The sequence below is a fragment of the Varroa destructor genome, unplaced genomic scaffold (genome assembly GCF_002443255.2).
Source record: "Varroa destructor unplaced genomic scaffold, Vdes_3.0 BEIS01000005.1, whole genome shotgun sequence".
Taxonomy (NCBI): domain Eukaryota; kingdom Metazoa; phylum Arthropoda; class Arachnida; order Mesostigmata; family Varroidae; genus Varroa; species Varroa destructor.
In genome coordinates, this window is record NW_019211458.1 from 24,941,696 (window position 1) to 24,961,176 (window position 19,481).

General features: G+C 39.6%; 2 protein-coding genes and 2 long non-coding RNA genes across 8 annotated transcripts in view; 2 read left to right on the plus strand and 2 right to left on the minus strand.

Annotated features, from left to right (window-relative positions):
• Positions 1–2,261, minus strand: part of LOC147755459 (uncharacterized) — a 35,515-nt gene extending 33,254 nt beyond the window's left edge. For all 3 annotated transcript variants that reach the window (XR_015327819.1, XR_015327815.1, XR_015327816.1), the window contains exon 1: positions 1,625–2,261. This is a non-coding gene — a long non-coding RNA (uncharacterized LOC147755459). The remainder of the gene's footprint in view (positions 1–1,624) is intronic.
• The window catches only part of LOC111250907 (tensin-2-like), a 29,252-nt gene extending 19,136 nt beyond the window's left edge, over positions 1–10,116 (plus strand). For all 3 annotated transcript variants that reach the window (XM_022806864.2, XM_022806862.2, XM_022806865.2), the window contains 7 exons: positions 4,170–4,312; positions 4,819–4,983; positions 5,226–5,445; positions 5,767–6,013; positions 6,354–6,507; positions 6,937–7,050; positions 8,534–10,116. In XM_022806864.2, coding sequence (XP_022662599.1) covers positions 4,170–4,312; positions 4,819–4,983; positions 5,226–5,445; positions 5,767–6,013; positions 6,354–6,507; positions 6,937–7,050; positions 8,534–8,645 — 1,155 coding nt within the window. In that variant the 3' untranslated portion in view covers positions 8,646–10,116. The remainder of the gene's footprint in view (positions 1–4,169; positions 4,313–4,818; positions 4,984–5,225; positions 5,446–5,766; positions 6,014–6,353; positions 6,508–6,936; positions 7,051–8,533) is intronic.
• Positions 10,117–15,722: 5,606 nt separating this feature from the next.
• Positions 15,723–19,481, plus strand: part of LOC111251770 (cytoplasmic protein NCK2-like) — a 54,406-nt gene continuing 50,647 nt past the window's right edge. Inside the window, exon 1 of the mRNA XM_086989307.1 lies at positions 15,723–16,012. The gene's annotated coding sequence lies outside the window, so the exon portion shown is untranslated. The remainder of the gene's footprint in view (positions 16,013–19,481) is intronic.
• The window catches only part of LOC147755460 (uncharacterized), a 2,515-nt gene continuing 995 nt past the window's right edge, over positions 17,962–19,481 (minus strand). Inside the window, exons 2-4 of the long non-coding RNA XR_015327809.1 lie at positions 19,150–19,237; positions 18,813–18,894; positions 17,962–18,240 (exon numbers count right to left, since the gene is read on the minus strand). This is a non-coding gene — a long non-coding RNA (uncharacterized LOC147755460). The remainder of the gene's footprint in view (positions 18,241–18,812; positions 18,895–19,149; positions 19,238–19,481) is intronic.

The following is a 19,481-nucleotide window of genomic DNA, read 5'->3' on the forward strand; positions in this document are numbered from 1 at the left end:
CTAAGATACCGAACGAAAAACACGAATGTACTCTGTACGTTTAAGCTTTTCCTTGGAAAGGTATGCTGTTATAGCATAGCCGGGAATTGCATCAGTAACCGGCTCCGTTACGTGAAGTTATAGTACGGCCTCAGATGTTTGACTGAGTTATCCACAAACTGAATTACTATTTCTTTTCAATGAGTTTGTAATAAGAAAAAAAGAATTGAAAATTATCATTTATTTAGAAAGAAGATTTTGCGGACTTGTCGATGAAGACCAATAAACGAATCACGTAATTTTCATCTGAGCCTAAGAGTTAAGCTTTTTCAAAGAAGATGTTTTACTGTCAACGAATAAGGGTTTAATAAAAGCCCAAATTCTCACTAGAGGATAAAGTGATTGATATTCCGAATATATTTCTAGCAGAGCTGATTCCGCTGAAAAACAGCAAAACAGACAGATTCGAATATACAACTTTTATAATATAATCCGAAAGAACGCTTACTACGAGATGCCAGAATCTCTTGCTACTTGTACATGATTGATTAGCGTAAAGAGCTGGACTAACGAAACCAACAGAGAGCAGAGTGTCTCAAGTCAAACCATTATTCCAAGCTTGCCTAATTCATATGTTACGTGAACGTCACCTACATCTGCCTGTCAGAAATTCCCGGATCAAACATAGCATAAACGAAAAAATCTTCTCTTTTAAAGCGTACAATTGCCTGTTGTGTTGACACACTCGAATGATAAATGGTAGGACCAGGTTTACAACAGGCTTTCAAACCTACCGTGTAGTAACGTTTGCCGCTTTCAAATATGTAGCTATCTCTAGCCGTGCGGACATACTCACACCTAGCGTAACGTGTTTGTTATTGTATTTTTGTGTTTGTCAGAACGCGGTCTTGCTGTCGTCTACTATAGACGATCAGAAAGATTTATTATTATCTGCTAAGAACGAAACACTTGGCGTATACCGTAAATTTCTATGAGTCAACCATAAATCTGTCATCGTAATCTAAATAAACAGTTTTTATTGGCTAAAGCTTGTTGTTGTAGCCAATAAACAAATCAGCCTCATGTGTTTGTGTTTCATTTTTCATCGCTTCGAACGTGATTATTTGAATGAAATTCAGTGTGTCTTCGTCTCGTTACCCCGTTTTTGCCTGGACAAGGGTATTGTTTCGGCTGGTCATCCTGTGTCAGTAGCTGGCGGTTTTCATAGTTTGCGATTTTTACGCAAGTATGTTGTTTCTATATGCTGCGACAGTGTCACATGGCTACATATACGTGATAATAGTTCGATTGTACGGATGAGCAGCGTCATAATTGTGTGACAAATATTATTACCGTAATCAGCCCGAAGCGATAATGGTATGCCATTAATTTTACCTAAAGGATAGGATAGGATAGGATAGGACAGCGCTGAAAAGTCATAGACTTGAATCGACAGGGTCGCTGCGCTCCATTGTCTACTGTCTGATGAGATCTAGGGAAATCATTTTGTAAAAGATCGGCTGATTGATCTGAGCTGAACGCGATGTAAACAGTGTCGTAAATACACATCCCGCTTGTGAATTTTTTTTTGTTAATCATATTTTAATTGGTCCACGTTGACGCTACTGTCAAAGAGTTGGCGTACCTTCATGCGTATATTTGCAGCGATTGACACCTCTAGTGTGCTCGAAGGTCGTTGCAGTTCCAGTTGCCAGAGATGTTCACGGGTCGAGTTGTCTGCATCTTTCGGGTGCCATTTTGTGGCGTAAAACGCTTACATCCTATAGCAGCGCCTCTTTAATATTACGGGCTCGTCCACTGCGCACCGTCGATCGGTGAATCCTGCACGCGCCATAGAAATCTCAGCTGATGATATTTGCGCGGGGCGATATGCTACAAGTCGATACACAGAAGCATGGCGAAACGTGAAACGCTACTAGTCTGTACGCTGTTTGACTTTCACCATGAACGTACAGATGCTCTGAAGCCACTACATCGACAGACAATGATGGAGATCTATGGCATTTACACGCTGCAGCACGTCTGCCTCAGTGAAAATTCGGCATCTGACTGAAACCGGATTGGTAAATCGGTGAATCATTTACAGACGCGGCCGGCTCAAGACGGAGAGAGCGGCCGTTTACGACCACGTGCTAATGCGATCTGTGGCGTTGCCACCATCAGGACGATAGTGCGATTCGTACTTTTACCGCTAATGCCGGCCGATAGCAAAAAGGAGTTTTGACGATGAGCTTCTTTTCAACTTTCTACTCGTCCGTCCGCTGCTTTCAGTTAGAGTGCGCTGCCTAGAGGGACTCTCGCGACGTACAGCAGGAGTCAATAAGCTAGATAGAGGCGAGAATCATTCGGAAGTAGCCTGTGACCCACTCCGCCTGCAAATCGCGTTGATGATGACGATGATATAGCGGTGGGGCAATATTACGGAGATGGTGCCGAGTAGCATTTTCGTACACGAAAATGCTGGAAGTGGTTGTGTGATTTTGATCTCGTGGTGATCATTCGCGTCGACTGCGCCGGATAGGTATTACGCTCGAGTGAATGACGTAGTGTTTTTTTTTTAGCGATCCCTGCTATTTTTACTATGCTAACGAGCCCTCGGGACGATATAGTATAGCTGAGATCAGGGCCGCTCGTAGAACGTTGAAATCTAGTAAGTTTAATAAAACACAGAAAAGAGCGTACGTAACATGATCTTATTATAATATAATCTTTAGGGCTAATGCCGAAAAATAGCGCGGAGACTGGAAATGAATGCTTTGTATGATTTTTTAGTAGGAAATGTGCTTTTGTACTAAGGATAACAGCGAGTCATAGTATCTATTAATTTGTTAGCAATAGAAGTACCGCGCAGGCAGCCTAGAAGCATACTGTAGCTGACTGATCTATTCTAAACAGGGAAAACACCCGCCTTTAAGCCGGCAAGTTCGGTTGTTAGAATGCCGTTGTACAGGCAGACCCCATCTGTATGCTGCCCGTACAAAATCCTTTCTACAAGGTAAATGCATGTCTGTCCTATACTTAGATATCGGCCAAGCGCGTCTTGACTACTTGTACTTGTAAAGGCTATGGACGAATGCGTTTTTGCGTTATGTCGAATCCCTTCATCGTCGTAATTAATTTTTGGCTCAATAGTAAGAAAAGGGATTTCTACGAAACTGGCCGATGATAGCAGAAACAAGATCAGTCCTATGTTCGGAATATTAGGGACATAGTGAAAGCAAAAACCGCAGTCCAAAGGATGTAGGTTTAAGGCCTATTGTCCGGTAGACCTAATTCATAGGCGGTTATTTTTGTAAAGGAGCTCTCTGAGTCCATCGTTAGTCTACCTATGCTTGAGTTGACTGAAGACTGTATTATATCCATTTTGGATAATCAATTAGTAAAAATATTGTAAATTTCCTAAATGTGGAAAGCCAATCTTTTTTTTTTTTACTTTTGTAGCGTCTTCATTTTCAAGAAGCGTAAAATATATAAATTATATAATTGTAATTTTTCATAATTAGTAATAACTACATCGAATTTGTTATTGTCAAGCCTAACAGTCGGACGCACATTGTGATTATTAAGAAAAGTATTGCTCCGCATTAAAGAGGCGAACTTTTAATAGGTCGTTGGGCAATCTTAATCCACGTACAAACCTCAAGCCGTGTCGTAAGCGATGATTTGAGTTGTGTCATCTACAAAACCATAACATGCAAGTTACCTGCATACTTTTTACTGTGAAGATCTGTATTCGAAATAGAGCTCAGTCAAAGAAAATGTTACAATGAAATTTACGTGCTCGTAGTCAATCACATCTTATGTCCTAAACACCATCCCTGTGAAGAAGTGACATGATGCCTATTTGATTGTGTAAAATCGTTTGCCTCAATCTAATAGAAGTGAAATAAAAAGTCAGCTTCTTTCTCTGCTACGTACGCGTAGTTTCGTGATTGATGTAGATGGGTCTTTACGATCACACTTATTCTCAAACATGATTCTTCATAAGGAACTTTTAGGTACAACGGTATCTCGAGGCCGCATAGTTTGTGTTGATAAGTACGTTTCTTTTCCCCGTACCTTTGAAGTGATTGGCCTCGAACATGAAAAGTATCGGTGTGTTTATCGTCTCTGAAAAATAAATAGAAGCCAGATTCAAGTCGGTTCATTTTTTCATGCTCTATTTTTAGATCGTTCCTGAGATTGTGCGTCAGATGAATGAGATCTCCGAGAAGCAGAAACGGGAATTAGAACGAACTGAGTCCCTGCGACAGCGAACCCGAGCTTATACGCCGCCGCCTTCTCGACGCTCGAAATCAAAGAGCCCAGTTCCGTGAGTGTTTGTGAGAACTTTCTATACTTTGTAAGATAACCCTTAACTTTACTAATATGCAGATGACAAAAATGCAATGCAGCGTTGTTAATGATCGGTATCTCCTGCCATTTTCAAAATTTTAAATAGGACAATTACGACATATTGAATATTTTATTTGTCACATCATGAAGAGATGTTCTAAACAATTATAGTCGGAACTATTGGATCACAGTAATCGACGTTTGTTTATATAGTTTTATACTCAACTTGAGCAGATGGCCACTCGACGAGTATCGCAGTTACCTAAGAACTTTGTTGTCCAAAACTTTAGTACGTATTTTTATTTAAGTGTCGACTATTGACAGGGTGTGGTCTCTAATTATTAATTTTTTTTTTTGCTAACAATGCTACGCAACCATCGTTTTAAATATTAGTTTACGAAGCCCAAAGCCCCCAACGGACTTGCTTGAGATCTTTCTGTGGACCTATGATCGTGATGAATTGTTCGCTTTTCGTTCTTGTAGAGTTCGATCTGTGTCACCGGTCCGCTACGTGCAGAGATCGTCGTCCCCCCATGCCATTGCTACACTGCAAGCTGTTAACGAATCGTTACGAAAAACAGCTAAACATCTATCAGTATCCAACGAAAAGCTTCATAGGTTTACTCCGGAAAGAGTATCTCCACCAAGGTAACACTACGAAAGCACACATGGTCTAAGCACAAAAACAAAATAACGGGCCAACTTGAACTCAAAACGTAGGTATCAGCATGGTAGTGTTTTGTGTTATTCTGTAGTTTACTAATGTTACGTGTCAGGAAAGAAATTATTGCCATATTACGAAAAAGGGAAAAAGGCACTCTTTAAAAGATCAAGAGGTCAATAGAATTACTATCTATTGGATACGTTTCCCTGTTATTTTTGCTCAATAGGACAATCACGCCCGTGGTGTCCGAGTCACTAACCATGCCGTCCTCCGTCTCTTCGGCCCACTGGTACCAACCGGATATGACCCGTGACGCAGCCGTTGGCCACCTAAAGGACAAACAACCAGGTACATTTATCGTACGGAATTCGACGAGCTACCCTGGAGCATACGGACTTGCCATGAAAGTTCCTGACAGAGGAGAACACACGAGCCCCGAGGAACTTGTAAGCTCATTCTGGTTGCTATTATTACTATCTTTTTTATGTGAAACAATACAGATCTCTACAATATGGCCTTCAGTTATTCTCGATCAATGTCAGCAATCACGAACAGACGGTCATTGTCGCAATGTGTGGCTACTCATTTTCAGCTTGGTAACTGATTGAACTTTAGTCGAGCCGCTCGAACGTACATGGGGTACGAAATAAGAATCAATTGCCGACGGCAAAGGATTCCGGGACAAGTCAATCGCTGGTCAATTGAAGTGATGTCGCAGTTACATAGTCACGGATGTTTCTTGTTTCTTTTTTGGGATTTCGTCGTAGGTTCGACACTTTTTGATAGAGCCAGCCCCTGGCGGAGTAAGGGTGCGCGGTTCTGATATTGAGTCCGTGTTCAGTTCATTGAATGCCCTGGTATACCAGCATAGCCTACAGGCACTGTCACTCCCACACCGCCTTTTATTAACCGAGCCTCCGATCGAGCCAAAGAGCGCAGATAAACTGTTACAATCGTTGGCTGGTCTGGTACCCGATTACAACCATGGTGTGGCATTCACGGTATTGTACCTCGGTAAATGAATTATCTATTTATTTGTTTTTTATTAACAGTATGTTCGATGTAGTCTCGTAGGTGACCTAGTGAACGGCGAACTTGACAAGGCTGCCGATCACATTGAGGCTTCCGGACACTGTCATTTCGAGCATATATGAAATATAATAGTTCCTCTTTTATTGATCACGAGGGAATACAACCATATTTCTTCTCAATGAGCTCTTAAGGTTGAGCAGCATGAGTCTACATACACAGCTTGTTGAGTCTATGGTAGGCGTTAGTCAGTTCATAAACGAAGATAGGTCGATGATCTAAGCATCATTTGATTATACATTTGGACCTATTTGACGTATTTTAGGTTGCCACAAGATCGGCATGCTAACAGGCCCTCACGCAGTCAAAAACGCTTTTGACCACCTCTTTGCCCAGCGTTCGGAGAAGGCTATTACGATCGCAGCCGTCATCATGAAAGTCAGCGGAGAGGGAATTACGCTGACGGATCACGAGAGACGGTGCATAACCCTCAGCCATATTCTTAACTTACATCTTTCAGATAATTATTCCTTTTTACTAATGATCAGAGATGTGACTGTGCATTATGGGAGCATTGGTACTGATTTCGTGGTTTGTTGTAACTCTAACAAGAGACGAAAAAAAAGAGCAACGTCCCAAAGGGTTGTCGAAAACAAGCTGACAACTCGTGCAGGTTCGAAGCCATCGTACCATTAATTCAAGCTTGTTGGCAATACATGTTCTCGGCACCATGCGAAAGGCAATATGACGTTAGTAATAGATACCGTTAAACGTCTAGAAAGGAAATAATTCGAGTACTGAATTGCTCACCCAGTAGCTTGAAGCTGCCAAATACTGCATTATAGCAGTTATGCTAAGGTTATTTAATGGGTTGTCATCTGTTTATCTGTGATGATTTTGTTTCACAGGCTGTTCTTCCGTATGCATTTCCCCATGAAGAATTTTCGGTTTTGCGATATGGACCCGGCGCATCGCCATTGGGAGTATCAAGACGAGTTTACCGGAGACCTACGTGCTCCCAGGTACTTTACAATACCTCGACGTTTTTACAATACCTCGACGTTTTCGGTTTTTGTTGACAGCATAAGTCCGCGTTATTTTTGGCTGACAAGAAATTTTCCGTTTAGAATATTAATTAGTGAGCCTAAGGATACTAGCAACGAATAGTTGCAATTAGCAGTGATACATACGATCTAGCTATACGCGAACCGTGTTGTATGCATTCAATTGCTAGATCTTGTGTTTTTAGTCTGTTTTCTTCAGGCAAACTCATGTAACTGAGCATAGAGATATCGCCATACACTTATTTGCATTATGAAGATCAATATTATTGATACCTGCAGCACTGTGATAAGCTACACGGTGAAGTTTAAGTGAATGCGACGGACTCTAAGTACCGAACTATGACTATAAGACTATGGGAAAAACTTTTATGTCATAACTAAATAAACATTAAGGGACAGTTAACAAGTTTAAGCCACGACCTCGTTTAGTATCGAAGCGTGACGAATCGCAGACATTCCCTTTACAGATGTGTCTACGTAACACGGCTGATGCACGCGCGTGCAGTAAGGTCATAAAGTCATGCACTATGTGGTGACTGATGTCCGGCTGTTCCGTCTATTCAGTTCTTACGTATAGCCTGGGTCAAGTAAAACAATTGTTAGCGACCAATTTCATTTGCGAGGCGTACACGCTGAATTGGTAACAAAGCACAATGTCTCACACAAGAACGCTACGTCGTACTATGCAAGTATGTTTGTGCAATACGTGCACATGCCAATGCAGGGAAAGGTCTACTCTCCTGTAAGCCTTATATAGCTCTGGGAGAGATTTATTCTTTAAACAAACTGGTTTCTTTGTTGAGACGTCTCTATTTTCTCCGCCTACATCTGAGATAATACGCAAACGCATGTTGCTAAACCTACTGTGAGATTCACATTTCTGAAGTCCTTAGAATAGGAGACTCACGAATCCAATTCCAGCGGAAAAGTAACATCGGACCACTGAAACCTTTGAGTTGAAACTATCGACAAGCGTTTCAATTCGGTAGGGAAATATTATTTTTGCGGGTTGAAAACGTTTTAGCATTACCCTCACTTCATGTTCGTAGGAGAAGGAAACGACGCTGTGCGATTCTAGCACACCTTTACGGAGATTTCTAAGAGAGTGAATGCTACATATATAGTTATAGGCAAACCAGAAATTTGCCAAAGAAACACTATATATACAGTATCTTCCGTTTGCTCTATTACATGTGTATAAACATGCACTTAAGAGCCAGTAAAGTTCGACGAATCTAAATTTCTATGAACAAGCGATGAAACTGAGATCGTTTTGTCTAATGAACAGATTTATAAATCAGATAGGCTTTTGGAAAGTATCTTGAAGTGTCGAAGCCACTTCAAGCCCCATACTAACCCTATGTAAAAGTATATGTTCGGTACGGGTCAACGCTTTCGAGCGATTCAGTTTTCACAACGTCACGTTCGCTTTTACTTGCAGTTGTTTCGGACTCATCTGCGCTTCAGCAACCGATCCCCTCGAGAACGAGTGTCACATGTTTGCCGAATTTGAACAGCCCGCCAGTCTCTTAGTCGAAGAGATCAATAAGTAAAACGAATGATTTCGGTGAGAGCTTGGCGAATGCTGCAGTTACAGGACTCTATTTAGAGCTAATTAATGGCAGCGGCCACGTACGAACCCCGGTAGTAGAAGGCCCGTGTTTTTGTTGTTGCAATAACATGAACCACTACCACTAGCCGTTCTGTTCGCTGCTATCGAAATAGGCTAAAGTCTCTCTAAATGTTATGGCTAATGTAAATGGCTAAATGTTTTCTACGTAGAACTGTTACAGCCATGCCCGCGTCCCAACGGGATGAGCTGACTATGTATTACACATGTAAACCTTCTCAGTCAGAAGGTATTTGAAACTGCCAAACGGACTAATTGTCATAATAATACTATTGAATTTAACTATGTATAACATCGTAACATTTTATATAGCAGATCCTATAAATATTATGCAATACAAAAGAAAGCTCTCGGAAGGCTGTGGGTCGAACCTGTGTTTGGGCTTTGCGATTCGAGCGTATACGATCAGTGACCTAAAACGAGCAGCACAAGATTGCCTCTACCTATTTCGCAGATGTGGCATTATAGCCATACAGTAGGATATTGTAAGATATTTGACTTTCTCTCCCACGTATGTTTAAGTATGTTACGCCCGTACACGCATTTAGTCAAGCTTATCGTGCAAACTCTAATAAGCCGCTATTGAACAGCTGTTAAGCTCGCCGCAGAGACATAGAGGGCTAGCACGGGATGCCGTCTTTATTTGTCATCTAATTTAAGGGTATCGAACTTAATAACAAAATTATTGTCGATGTTTTATAGGGAGCGATTCAACGCCAGTCAGATCTGCATGAGTGTCTTTGTTTAGATAGATCTAATCCTATGCACGCGTTTAATTCAAGAACCCTAACGTTCATCGTTCATTTAGTTTAAATACACAAATGAGATATTCCTGACATTATTTATTACGCTGGCTAGTTATTTTTTACCGGTCAACCAAGCTGTTGTTGTTTGTTCCGACTGGGGCGGAACTCGAACGTTCGATTATGTTATACTTTTGAGCTAAGGAAAGAGAAGAATACCCTTTTTACGGACGTTTCTACGATTCATCAACGACTACATGGCATACTTATCGATGTATCGGATAGCTCGCTCTGATTACCTGGATTTCAGTCTTCCGGACCGAGCTGTCTGAAGCTTTTCAGATGACGGAATTGAACGACGAACCCTTTTGAACAGGGTAATCCGGGATGTAAGAGAGATGTGAAAAAGATACGAAATTTCGAATTACGAACATTACCATACGAGAAAAGACTACAAGGTAATGTTACTTTTATCAATACTTGGCTTTTGATTACGACCACGGGTACATGCAAGCTCACTAAAGATTGAGATTTAACAAAAATCTCATGACACCAAAGCATTTACCAAAGAGGAAAGCAAATTAGCAATATAATAAATGAACGATGTTAAAGAGAAACAGACTAATAAATTTTTGAAGACGTCAAAGATGATGGTTTGACTCTAGTCTGTACCTTTAGGTAGCTAAATTTGCTTTAATTTCATCGATGAAATTGGCTCTTTGAATATTTCGGCCAAATGCATGGACCATGAAATAACTGCCGGTGACGGTATTTACGCAAGGCCTATAGTAGAGTGAATCTAGTTTTGCATTAATCCATCCACCCAGCGTACAACGATGCTCATTGCTGTTGCGGTCAGAAAACGACAATCAAGATAGGACAGACTGTGTGCAAAAAGTTTCGATAGTCGGATTATCAGCTGATTCATAAAAGCCAAGAAAAAAAGTTTTATTTTTAGTTTTCAACAAAAGTTTTTATTTTATGAATTAAAAAATGCCACAGCGAGGGGTTGAATGCACCCGGCTGCTTTGATATAGGTGTATATACATAGGGTGACATTGAAAACGCCGCTTGGGGCGATTACACGCACTAACGCGGTGGTTAGCGCCTTGTCTTCGTTCGAAAAATATCAATAGATAAGACCATTTTCTTGCTACCGGCTGAGGCAGCTGATTTTCGAGGTTTGCAGGATCGCATATAGTATTTACATCCATAAACATGATTAACCAGCGAGGTTGTCGTCTATACATGTATAGTCTCTGGTTCTAAAGGGCCGAAGGTCCTTTGTATTATGTGACATACATTATCAGATAGTGTCATTACCTTACTATATAACATATAAGCATTTATTTATACCTCTGTGAAAAGATATACACAAGTTGAATGGAGAACGTAATATATAATGAGGTTGAAAATATTTTTTTTTATATACAAAGTTTTATATACATAAAATACTTGAAAGGATAACGTGTGGCAGAACCTTTTTAGAATACAGCATGCTACCGAAACGATGAGTCTGACAATGCAACAAGTTAGGAAAAATGTATGTTAGTAAATACTCAGTTTATCTGGGCCACAGAGCTTTATACGTGTTTCAGCCATGATAGACAATTATCAGATTAAAATAAATTTCGAAGTACTTCTTCGAAATTTCGAAGTGCTTGTTTATAACGTACCGCTAGAATAGCAAATTAAATGAGCAAGCCAACAATGGCCGTGTGCCTTTAAAGGGACGTTTTCTCTTAATATTACAGATCGAATCCATATTTATGACGGTGTTTACGAAGATCTACCGCTGGCCCCCGCTTCCGGCTGTTTCGTCCTTTAAGGGCCTTGAACCCCTTCTCGGTTCCTCCAAGAGCAATATTAATGTAAATGATTATCACAAATTTCCGTTAACGTATACTAGTCTTCTTTAAGAACGCAAATTGCTTTTTCTTGCGATTGTCCCCAATCGTCTTGTCCCCTTAGCCGCGCTTCCATTAGTGATCAATTGTAAAAATGTTTGCCCTGCTACGCCTTTACGTTACGCATACCCAATCCCTTAGTCAGCCCTTTGTGATCTTTTCCTACACGATGATTCATCTAATCATGAATTTCTATCATCTTTTTTTTCTAATTGAAGCTGGTTTTTTGTTTTTAGAATTCCAGCCTAATGCAATACTTCAAAGTATAATTCCAAACTGTATGTTTCTGCTGTATTTTAATCATTAACATTTTAAAAGATTTCTGCCTGCACATTATTGCGCATATTGTTTGATCTGATTGTTTAGTATTTCACAACGAATTCACCTAAGCTAGGTCCGTTCAAAATAACAAGAGATATTCCGGTTTGTAATTCTATTCCTAAACATGTCTATTATGTAGTGAAGGTGACACCGTTCGGGTCAAGTAGTGTCCTTTTACCTTCGTTTACATGAAACAAGACACAAGATGGCCGATTTCGGATATGTATTTATTATTTGTGCGTACGTTCAGCCGCCCATCTTTCAAACACAAAAGTGAATCGGGTTTCTTGCAAAACCGCTTTGGTTTTTTCTTCAGTTTCCAAAGTAGTTTCTTTCAATGGTATGTCTGAAATAGATTTTATTGCTCCACACATCAGTTGATCGTGTTTCTATTGAATCGTTGCCCCCTGAATGAGGAGACACAATGACAGAACGCAGCATTCAATGTCGAGACATTTCAAGAAGTCATGTTTTCATGAAGTCCCAAGGCAAGTTTAGCAAAAGGACTTAAGTACATATTGTACCACAGAAACATGTATTTTACAAACGATTTTGATTATACTATTTTCACTAACTAGGACAATAAGCAAGAAGGACATGTATATTTTCTTAATACCCTTACATCATAAACAGAACTGCTACGCATCTAATGATGTTCCCTTGATCGATTCAAGTTTACTTGCGACACTGAACAACTGAGCGGCTGCCGTCGGCTATCTTCAAATTCTCACACAAGTTACTTCTAAACATGGCCGAAAAAAATGTCGTGCGGTATTATATTAGAGGGTCGGGCGGCAGTCTAATTAGAGTATGAGCTGTTCTTCTACCTAAGCGAGACATTGGTTTTTCAAAATGTCCCGATCTGATATGAAATGGCTAGCAGCAAAAGCTTCGAGGAACAGAGCATAGGCAACCAACTGTGTCTCATTACAGAGGCCAGATTTACAAGTGTATATAGATTTCGTCATCATTTATCGTTAAGAAATGTTAGGACTCACTTAAAGCAACCGAGCCTTTAAGTCGATATTATCGACTACACTCTACAAGATGCTTGACAATCGCTAGGGTAGATCGCTAGAGAAACTGACGAGTACAGTTGAAGCACCGCACTGAATCACAATATGGCCAGATTGCAATAGTAATGAAGTAAATCTTTAGATGAACTATGCATATACGAAGGTCGGGCCACAAGCCAGCAACATAGATTTATACAGTTTTTCTGTTAGAGGCTGGAGGCTGTTGGGTACCTTTAACGAAGAGTCGACATCGTATCGTACGTTTCTGATGGCCCACTTAAAAACCGTCTCATTGCATGAATCTGCACGGAAAAGCCCGGTCAATGCTTTACGGCAGCATAAACAGTTTCCGTCAAGAGAAAACCTTTGACTTATGCGCTTGTATACAGAGCCTGTTTGAACGTATATATGCACATTTTAACTTTACGTTGCGTGCACCCTAAAAGTTATGCTGTACACATGTGTTTGCAGCACGAACCTGCTTGTGAACGATACAATCGGCAATTATGGGTGTATAAGTTCTCTTAAGTACTGTTATAACTAATGTGCCTTCTGTTCCGACACTCTAGTTTCTGATGCTTGCCAATTTGTCGCCTTGTTTATTTAACTGCCGCAAATTTAGACGTATAGACAAATACGTGTAGATTTGCGTATGACAATCTGTACGGACCTAAGCAATATTGTCCTGTTTCTAATAAAAGTAGTAAAGAAACACAATTTAAATAAATCTCTGACAGCCAGATAGGTTCAATTACCCTTCCAAATTAGGCATGCTACGTAGGAAAAGTTACGCATTGGAATTATTGCTCGAGAATTTATTCAATCAACTTTTCTTCTGGGTCAAGAAAGCGTAAATAAATAAAATGTAAAAATAAAATAACGCCACACGATGCTATTATCGTCGAATGCTGTGTTGCGTTGGCCGCAATTTACAGCGTAGTCTTAGCGATTTCGTAGTACTGCATAACATTTCAACATGTGTACATAGGTGCGATTATCCAACTGACTAACACAGAACGTCAAATATGAACGCAGGAAGATCCTCGAAACTCTTCGCGTCCTATCTCTAGGCGAACGGTAAGAAGTCCGCAGCCAACTATTAGACATATTTATCCGCTGGATTATTTCTTCCTAATGCGCTAACACATGTGTGTTTATACGTTCCGTGTCAAAGATGGATACATACTCCCGATGGATCTAGGTCGAAAACGGTAGCGTCTGTACACTCTAGTATCTTGCGATATTAATATTAAAATTAAGGACACCTTCTGTATATCTATTTTTTACCGATTATGATGGTGCTGGCTTTAGCGGTAACACTTAAATATGTGAATTTAGAAAAAAAATACCCTGAAAATGTTCAAATTGACTAATAGTGTTAGTTTCAGTGCTGACTTGATAATCGTTGCTCGAAGTTTGCAAATTTGCCTCGACGGATGTTTTGGCGGAAAGCAAAATTGCTTCCCCGTTCCCTCTCGTAATCTTCTTCTGAGTCTATGTGTGAGCCGGTCCCTTTCGTTGAGCCTGCACTCGATCAGAGGTTGCTTTGCGTCCTTTGCTCCCTGGATTCAAGTATGTGCTTCAAGAAAACTTCATTTCGCACTATTAACGCCTTCCTGAGTTTCAAGTCAATGGCCTCCTATCTGAGCGTATTGTAGGCGGCGCATTATACCATTGGGTGCACCTCGTCATCAACCGACCTAACAGTCGGCTATCCGGGTTGAATAGCGAATATGGTCAGAAATTAGAAATCCGTGGGAGTAATGCGTTGCTCACACATCGCGAACAGTAAAACAACAGTAGTTATCGAAGTTTATACATAAATCTTGCCCTACAGCTAACTCTAGCACCCAATGATAAAGTGAGCTTGTTCCCACTAATGTCTATCTTGAATGATATCTATACTTCGTCGCGTAAGCGCCAGCATACCGTCTTTCTCAGACGATATCTATTACTGAGACGACAGGCATTTTGGCGTCGTTGCTCGAGTTCTTCAGTACCTTCAAGAACTGCTTGGTCTTCCCTATTGGCCCTATGAATGCGATGGCTTGCAAGTCGCATATCGTCCATCTTACGTACAGCCAGCCTGTGCAACCGTCGGTGTACAGCTGAGTATTTTTGCACGCCATGTATTATAATGTAAATATTTTTTTTTCGGTGAGTACCAAGTCATGCGCGTTCATTAAGCGAACAGTGCTCGCTCGCAGAGTTAATTATTGGTTTTTCCGATATGAACGAAGGTCTATCCGTAGTCGCTCTGACTGGGTGCCAGTATTTGAATCCTATGGGCACAGAAGAGTCTGGGTCAGTTGGAACCTATAATAGGACCCGGCTTTCGGCAGAAAAAAATACGAAAAATTATCATCAAAAATATTACTAACTAGGCATACCGATATTTTGATGAGCAAAAAAATTTATAATAATAGCAAACCATAAAAGTTTATACCTAATCGAAAGAAATAAAACCAAGAAACACGGTATGTGTTGAATGGAGTATAGTATTACTTTTTAGTGTTCCTAGGTCGGGCGTTCAACCCAAAAGTATGGTTTCAATCCATCAATCTCTACGTATTTTGTAAAGCATCTTAAATGGGCTCCTGTTTATTGAATAATGGCAACATAATTATGTTAAACTATGTTAACATTCAATTTTAGGCACTGATTCGTTTCAGGCTTTAGAGAGGGGTGGACTTATTGACGGAGTTTATTAATGTCCTAAAACAAAGTTATATATATATATATATATGTCGTAAATTTAGGTTGTCTCTAACCTAAAAACGGTTTATACAAAAATGCAATTTTTTTGCATTTGTTTTGCGTTTTGTTATGAAATACATTCTGAGATTATTCATGTACAAACATTCCTTTTTCGTAGGAATATTAGGTTCTGAAACTTGTGCGAAAGCACTTTGGTATACCATTTCATAGATGGAGTGCCTGCAGGCTACACAAAATCAAAAAAAGAAATATCAAGCTCCACAAATTCCACTCACCGCTTTCACACGAAGCGTAACCGACCACATTCACAGTGGTTTTACGTCTCGCCTTTAGCTAAAGTTTGCATGACTCACTGCCCTGTCGTTCACCGACGGGGCATCTGAGACGGATTTCTACCAACTTATACGACCTATGGAAATCCAATAGTATTAAGTCATACTTCATTAGATGCTTTCTCAGCCAACCTCAAGATGGACGTTCGTTTTACATATCTAATGGATGAAAGTACTTTGTTAGTGTTGACGTTTACCGGATACATTGCGGTTTACTTTGGAGCTACAACTCAGCAACACGTAAGCTCTCGCAGTAAGTAGTAGTAAAAAACCTCCTTCTGACAAAAAAAATGCCGTCTATATTTCGGAGATTCAGCAAAGGTGACATTTACCGTCTAGGTATGTCCGACATGGTCCTTAACGTTTATTTTGGCTAATCCGATATTAGCCGTACCTGAATCTGGCAAGAGGACTGAAAAATGCCTTCGAGCACCCATCAGTGCTTCTCGTAGCACAGTTGAGTAACGGATGGTCAAAAAAAGACAAACTATAAAAATGTCCGTTTTTTTATTGATCTGTTTCTGACGGCTCGTGCACAGATGCAACGATCTCAATGAGATTTTTGAATGTTTAGGACGCTATCTATGGGTGAGGACATAGCTATTGTATTGTTACTTTTAACTATTTTTATAAACCGTCTGAAAAATGGTCCTTGAAGTACTAAGTCGATAATGCTAGTGGCTTAGTCAAATACAATTTTGCCTAAAATCCCTCACAAGCACAATGGTATCTAAGATCGACAATACCAAAATTGACCATGATTTGTTCTTGATCGTTTTGGGTTCGCACGGCCTGAGCCAACAAATACGTGGACTTACAGACGTTCATAGAGCGGCACAGTTCTCGAAGGGACTAATTTTACCTTGGCTACTAAAAAGGCGCATTTGTTGAAGCCCAATTCGGAGACCGGTCAGCTGTCTAAAAAAGATTTAACTTGAATTAAAGTTCTACGTATACTTATAGCATTGTCGTCGGTGTTTAACACTGTGCCGACCTGGCTTGTTCGCTTCTCTGACTGTTCTTATTCGCTGTGAAGTTACTTTTTAGGCAAGAGCTTTTCCGCGGATGTTGTTTCTTCAATGTCCTTCCACCATAGGGCTGATTGGACAATTGATATTAGGGAACAATTTCCAATATAGTCGACACTGACAGTGCTTCTGAGACAAATTTGCGCATTGAGAGCAAGTTCAGACATCGTTAATTTTCATCGCTAACTTAAGGGATTTGTTTTGCAATCCTATTGTGTTTCGCCCTGTAGGTGGTTTTATTTCGAATTGTTCTAAATTATTATTGCACACGAAGATTTGGAGAGAAAGTGAGGTAACTGTAAGCGTGCATATATGAAGAATCTGCATGTAATAAAGAGAAATGTGGTGGGTGATATTAATGAATTTTGATTGGTTAATCTACGTATAGAATTACGCTAAAGGCAAATATATGTGTGTATATATATATATATATATATATATATATATATATATATATCCAGCACTTGTTTTCATAATATTAGCCTAAAAGATGCTGACAATTAGAGACTTCACGCCCCAGAAACTGTGCATCCGCGAAAACCCAAAGTTCATTTATCAGATCTAACGGTGTCTAAATATTAGCGTTAGATGAAGCATTTCAGCTTGCTTGCTTGCAACGAAAAATGGAAAAGCCCTATATCAATTAGTAGGAGTATTCATTGCATTTTCCTGAATAGATCCAGCTAGTAGAACTTGTTAGTGCCTAGCTTATATAACAAAGTGCAACAGGGTACTGTTTTTAGAGTATCTGGACCCCAAAATGATCCTAATTGAGTTTGCCGTAGACAAGTAAAGCAATCGTGTACCAAAAACCCACTTTGCAGAACGGCTTTCGAGAAATAATGCAGTTCGGTGTAACCCATTCTCAAAGTAGAGATTATCATTGTCTATATACAGATTTTAACGTCTGTAACTAGCAGCAAGTGATATTTGTGTGTTGTTTTTACCGTATTATCACTGCAACCACCATCATTTTAAGATGACAGTTGAATTTCATAGATAAAACACACAGATACGTCGTTGGTGAATATGGGGTTCTTAGTTTATGCCCGCTATCAATTTTTTACGACATTTACATTGAGGCTTTGATTGTCTTTTTTTATTATTATATATGTATACTAAGCTATTATTATTATATAAGAAGATTAATCTATAAAAGATTGAAGACAGTGCATCATTTTGTAACCGTTTTATTATCCAGCATTTGTTTTAGTGGATAGGAGTTGAATGAGGAGACCAAAAAAATATGCATATGCACACTAAAGCAATAAATTTTTCGATCCGCTTTGTTCCACCAGGTATAAACTCGTGGTAATGATTAGCAGCTATTTGTCCTTCAGTCTGTTCAAGATACAGTCGGAAAGGTCATTAATCTGATTACCGACGCCAGAGGCGTTCATCATCTGAGTAACCTGTGTTTTGATATCATCCTGAAGTCTTGCGGGATCTTGATCTGCAATCATATTCATGGACCGATAAACACACGCAAACGGAAGAGTTAATCTTCCCATATATATTACCAGTACATTATATAATTGCCGCATAGAACTTTTAATAAAGTGGCCTAAAGACCTCAATGTGGAGCATGGCTGCCTTACGTTCTACATTCAAGATTCAGCTATCTACGAAAGCAAGCCTCCATGACTGTTTATGTTCAGCCAGTAGCTTTACAACCAAAGTAGTTATATCTGAGTGATTGAATCTAAACTATTTATCCTTCATTTTTAAACTAATTACCTACTTGGCTGACAACATGGCCCTGATGTTATCGTTTCTTTGCTGTATTATGTTGTTTCTACTCAGATTCGTTTTTACTTTTCTTCTTAAATTATTTTTTATTATAGAAATCACTTTTATTGAATACTTCTATTTTAGTTGAGCGTTAATTGTGCGAAATTTCATACTATAAAAATACTGTTATAAATATATAAATATTATATGTTTCACTTTCATAAATTTATTCAAGTGTTCATCTAAATGCATTGCTAAAATGTGTTTTATCTGTTATTTAGCCTAATTATATACCTGTGTTCGGTATTTTTCCTCGGATGGCTGATTCGAGCTTGTTGACGACATCTTCTTTGATGCCGAGATCCTTAGAGCAGGCCTGCAAAGAAATATTCGGCAGATATGCCTCTCAACGTATGTTCTCTGATCGGTTTCTTGGCAATATATGTGATCTGCGCAATTCTTTATAAAAGCATCTTCAGCTATGGTTTCAAATTAAAGCATCTTACGCTAAAAAAAAAAAAAACTACTAAGTACCAACTAGATTTCGGTGGGATTTGACAGGTTTCGCATTATCAAACGAGGTTCTGACGTGCGTGTGGTACGTAGGAAGTACGTGAAATAGCTTTATTACCTTCATTGCGTCCACAGCGGCATCGGCATTGGCTGCCAAGCAGCGCGCGAACGCTACACTAAATACAACCAGAAACGGGATGATCATTCTGGAAAAACATTTGAACGTTAACAGGAGTAATTATGAAGCTGAACAGTAATTTAATATATATTGAAAACGTTCGCCTTTAGAAGTCCTTTTTTCATATGTCGTGCCTGAGAATGAATAGCCTAGGTAAGACTACGGTTGGAACAATTAGCCTACTATCTCCAGGCGTTCTCGAAATGGCGTTTAAGAGTCAAATATAATTTTATACAAAGGCTAAAGTCATAAATAAAGATAAAATTACATTA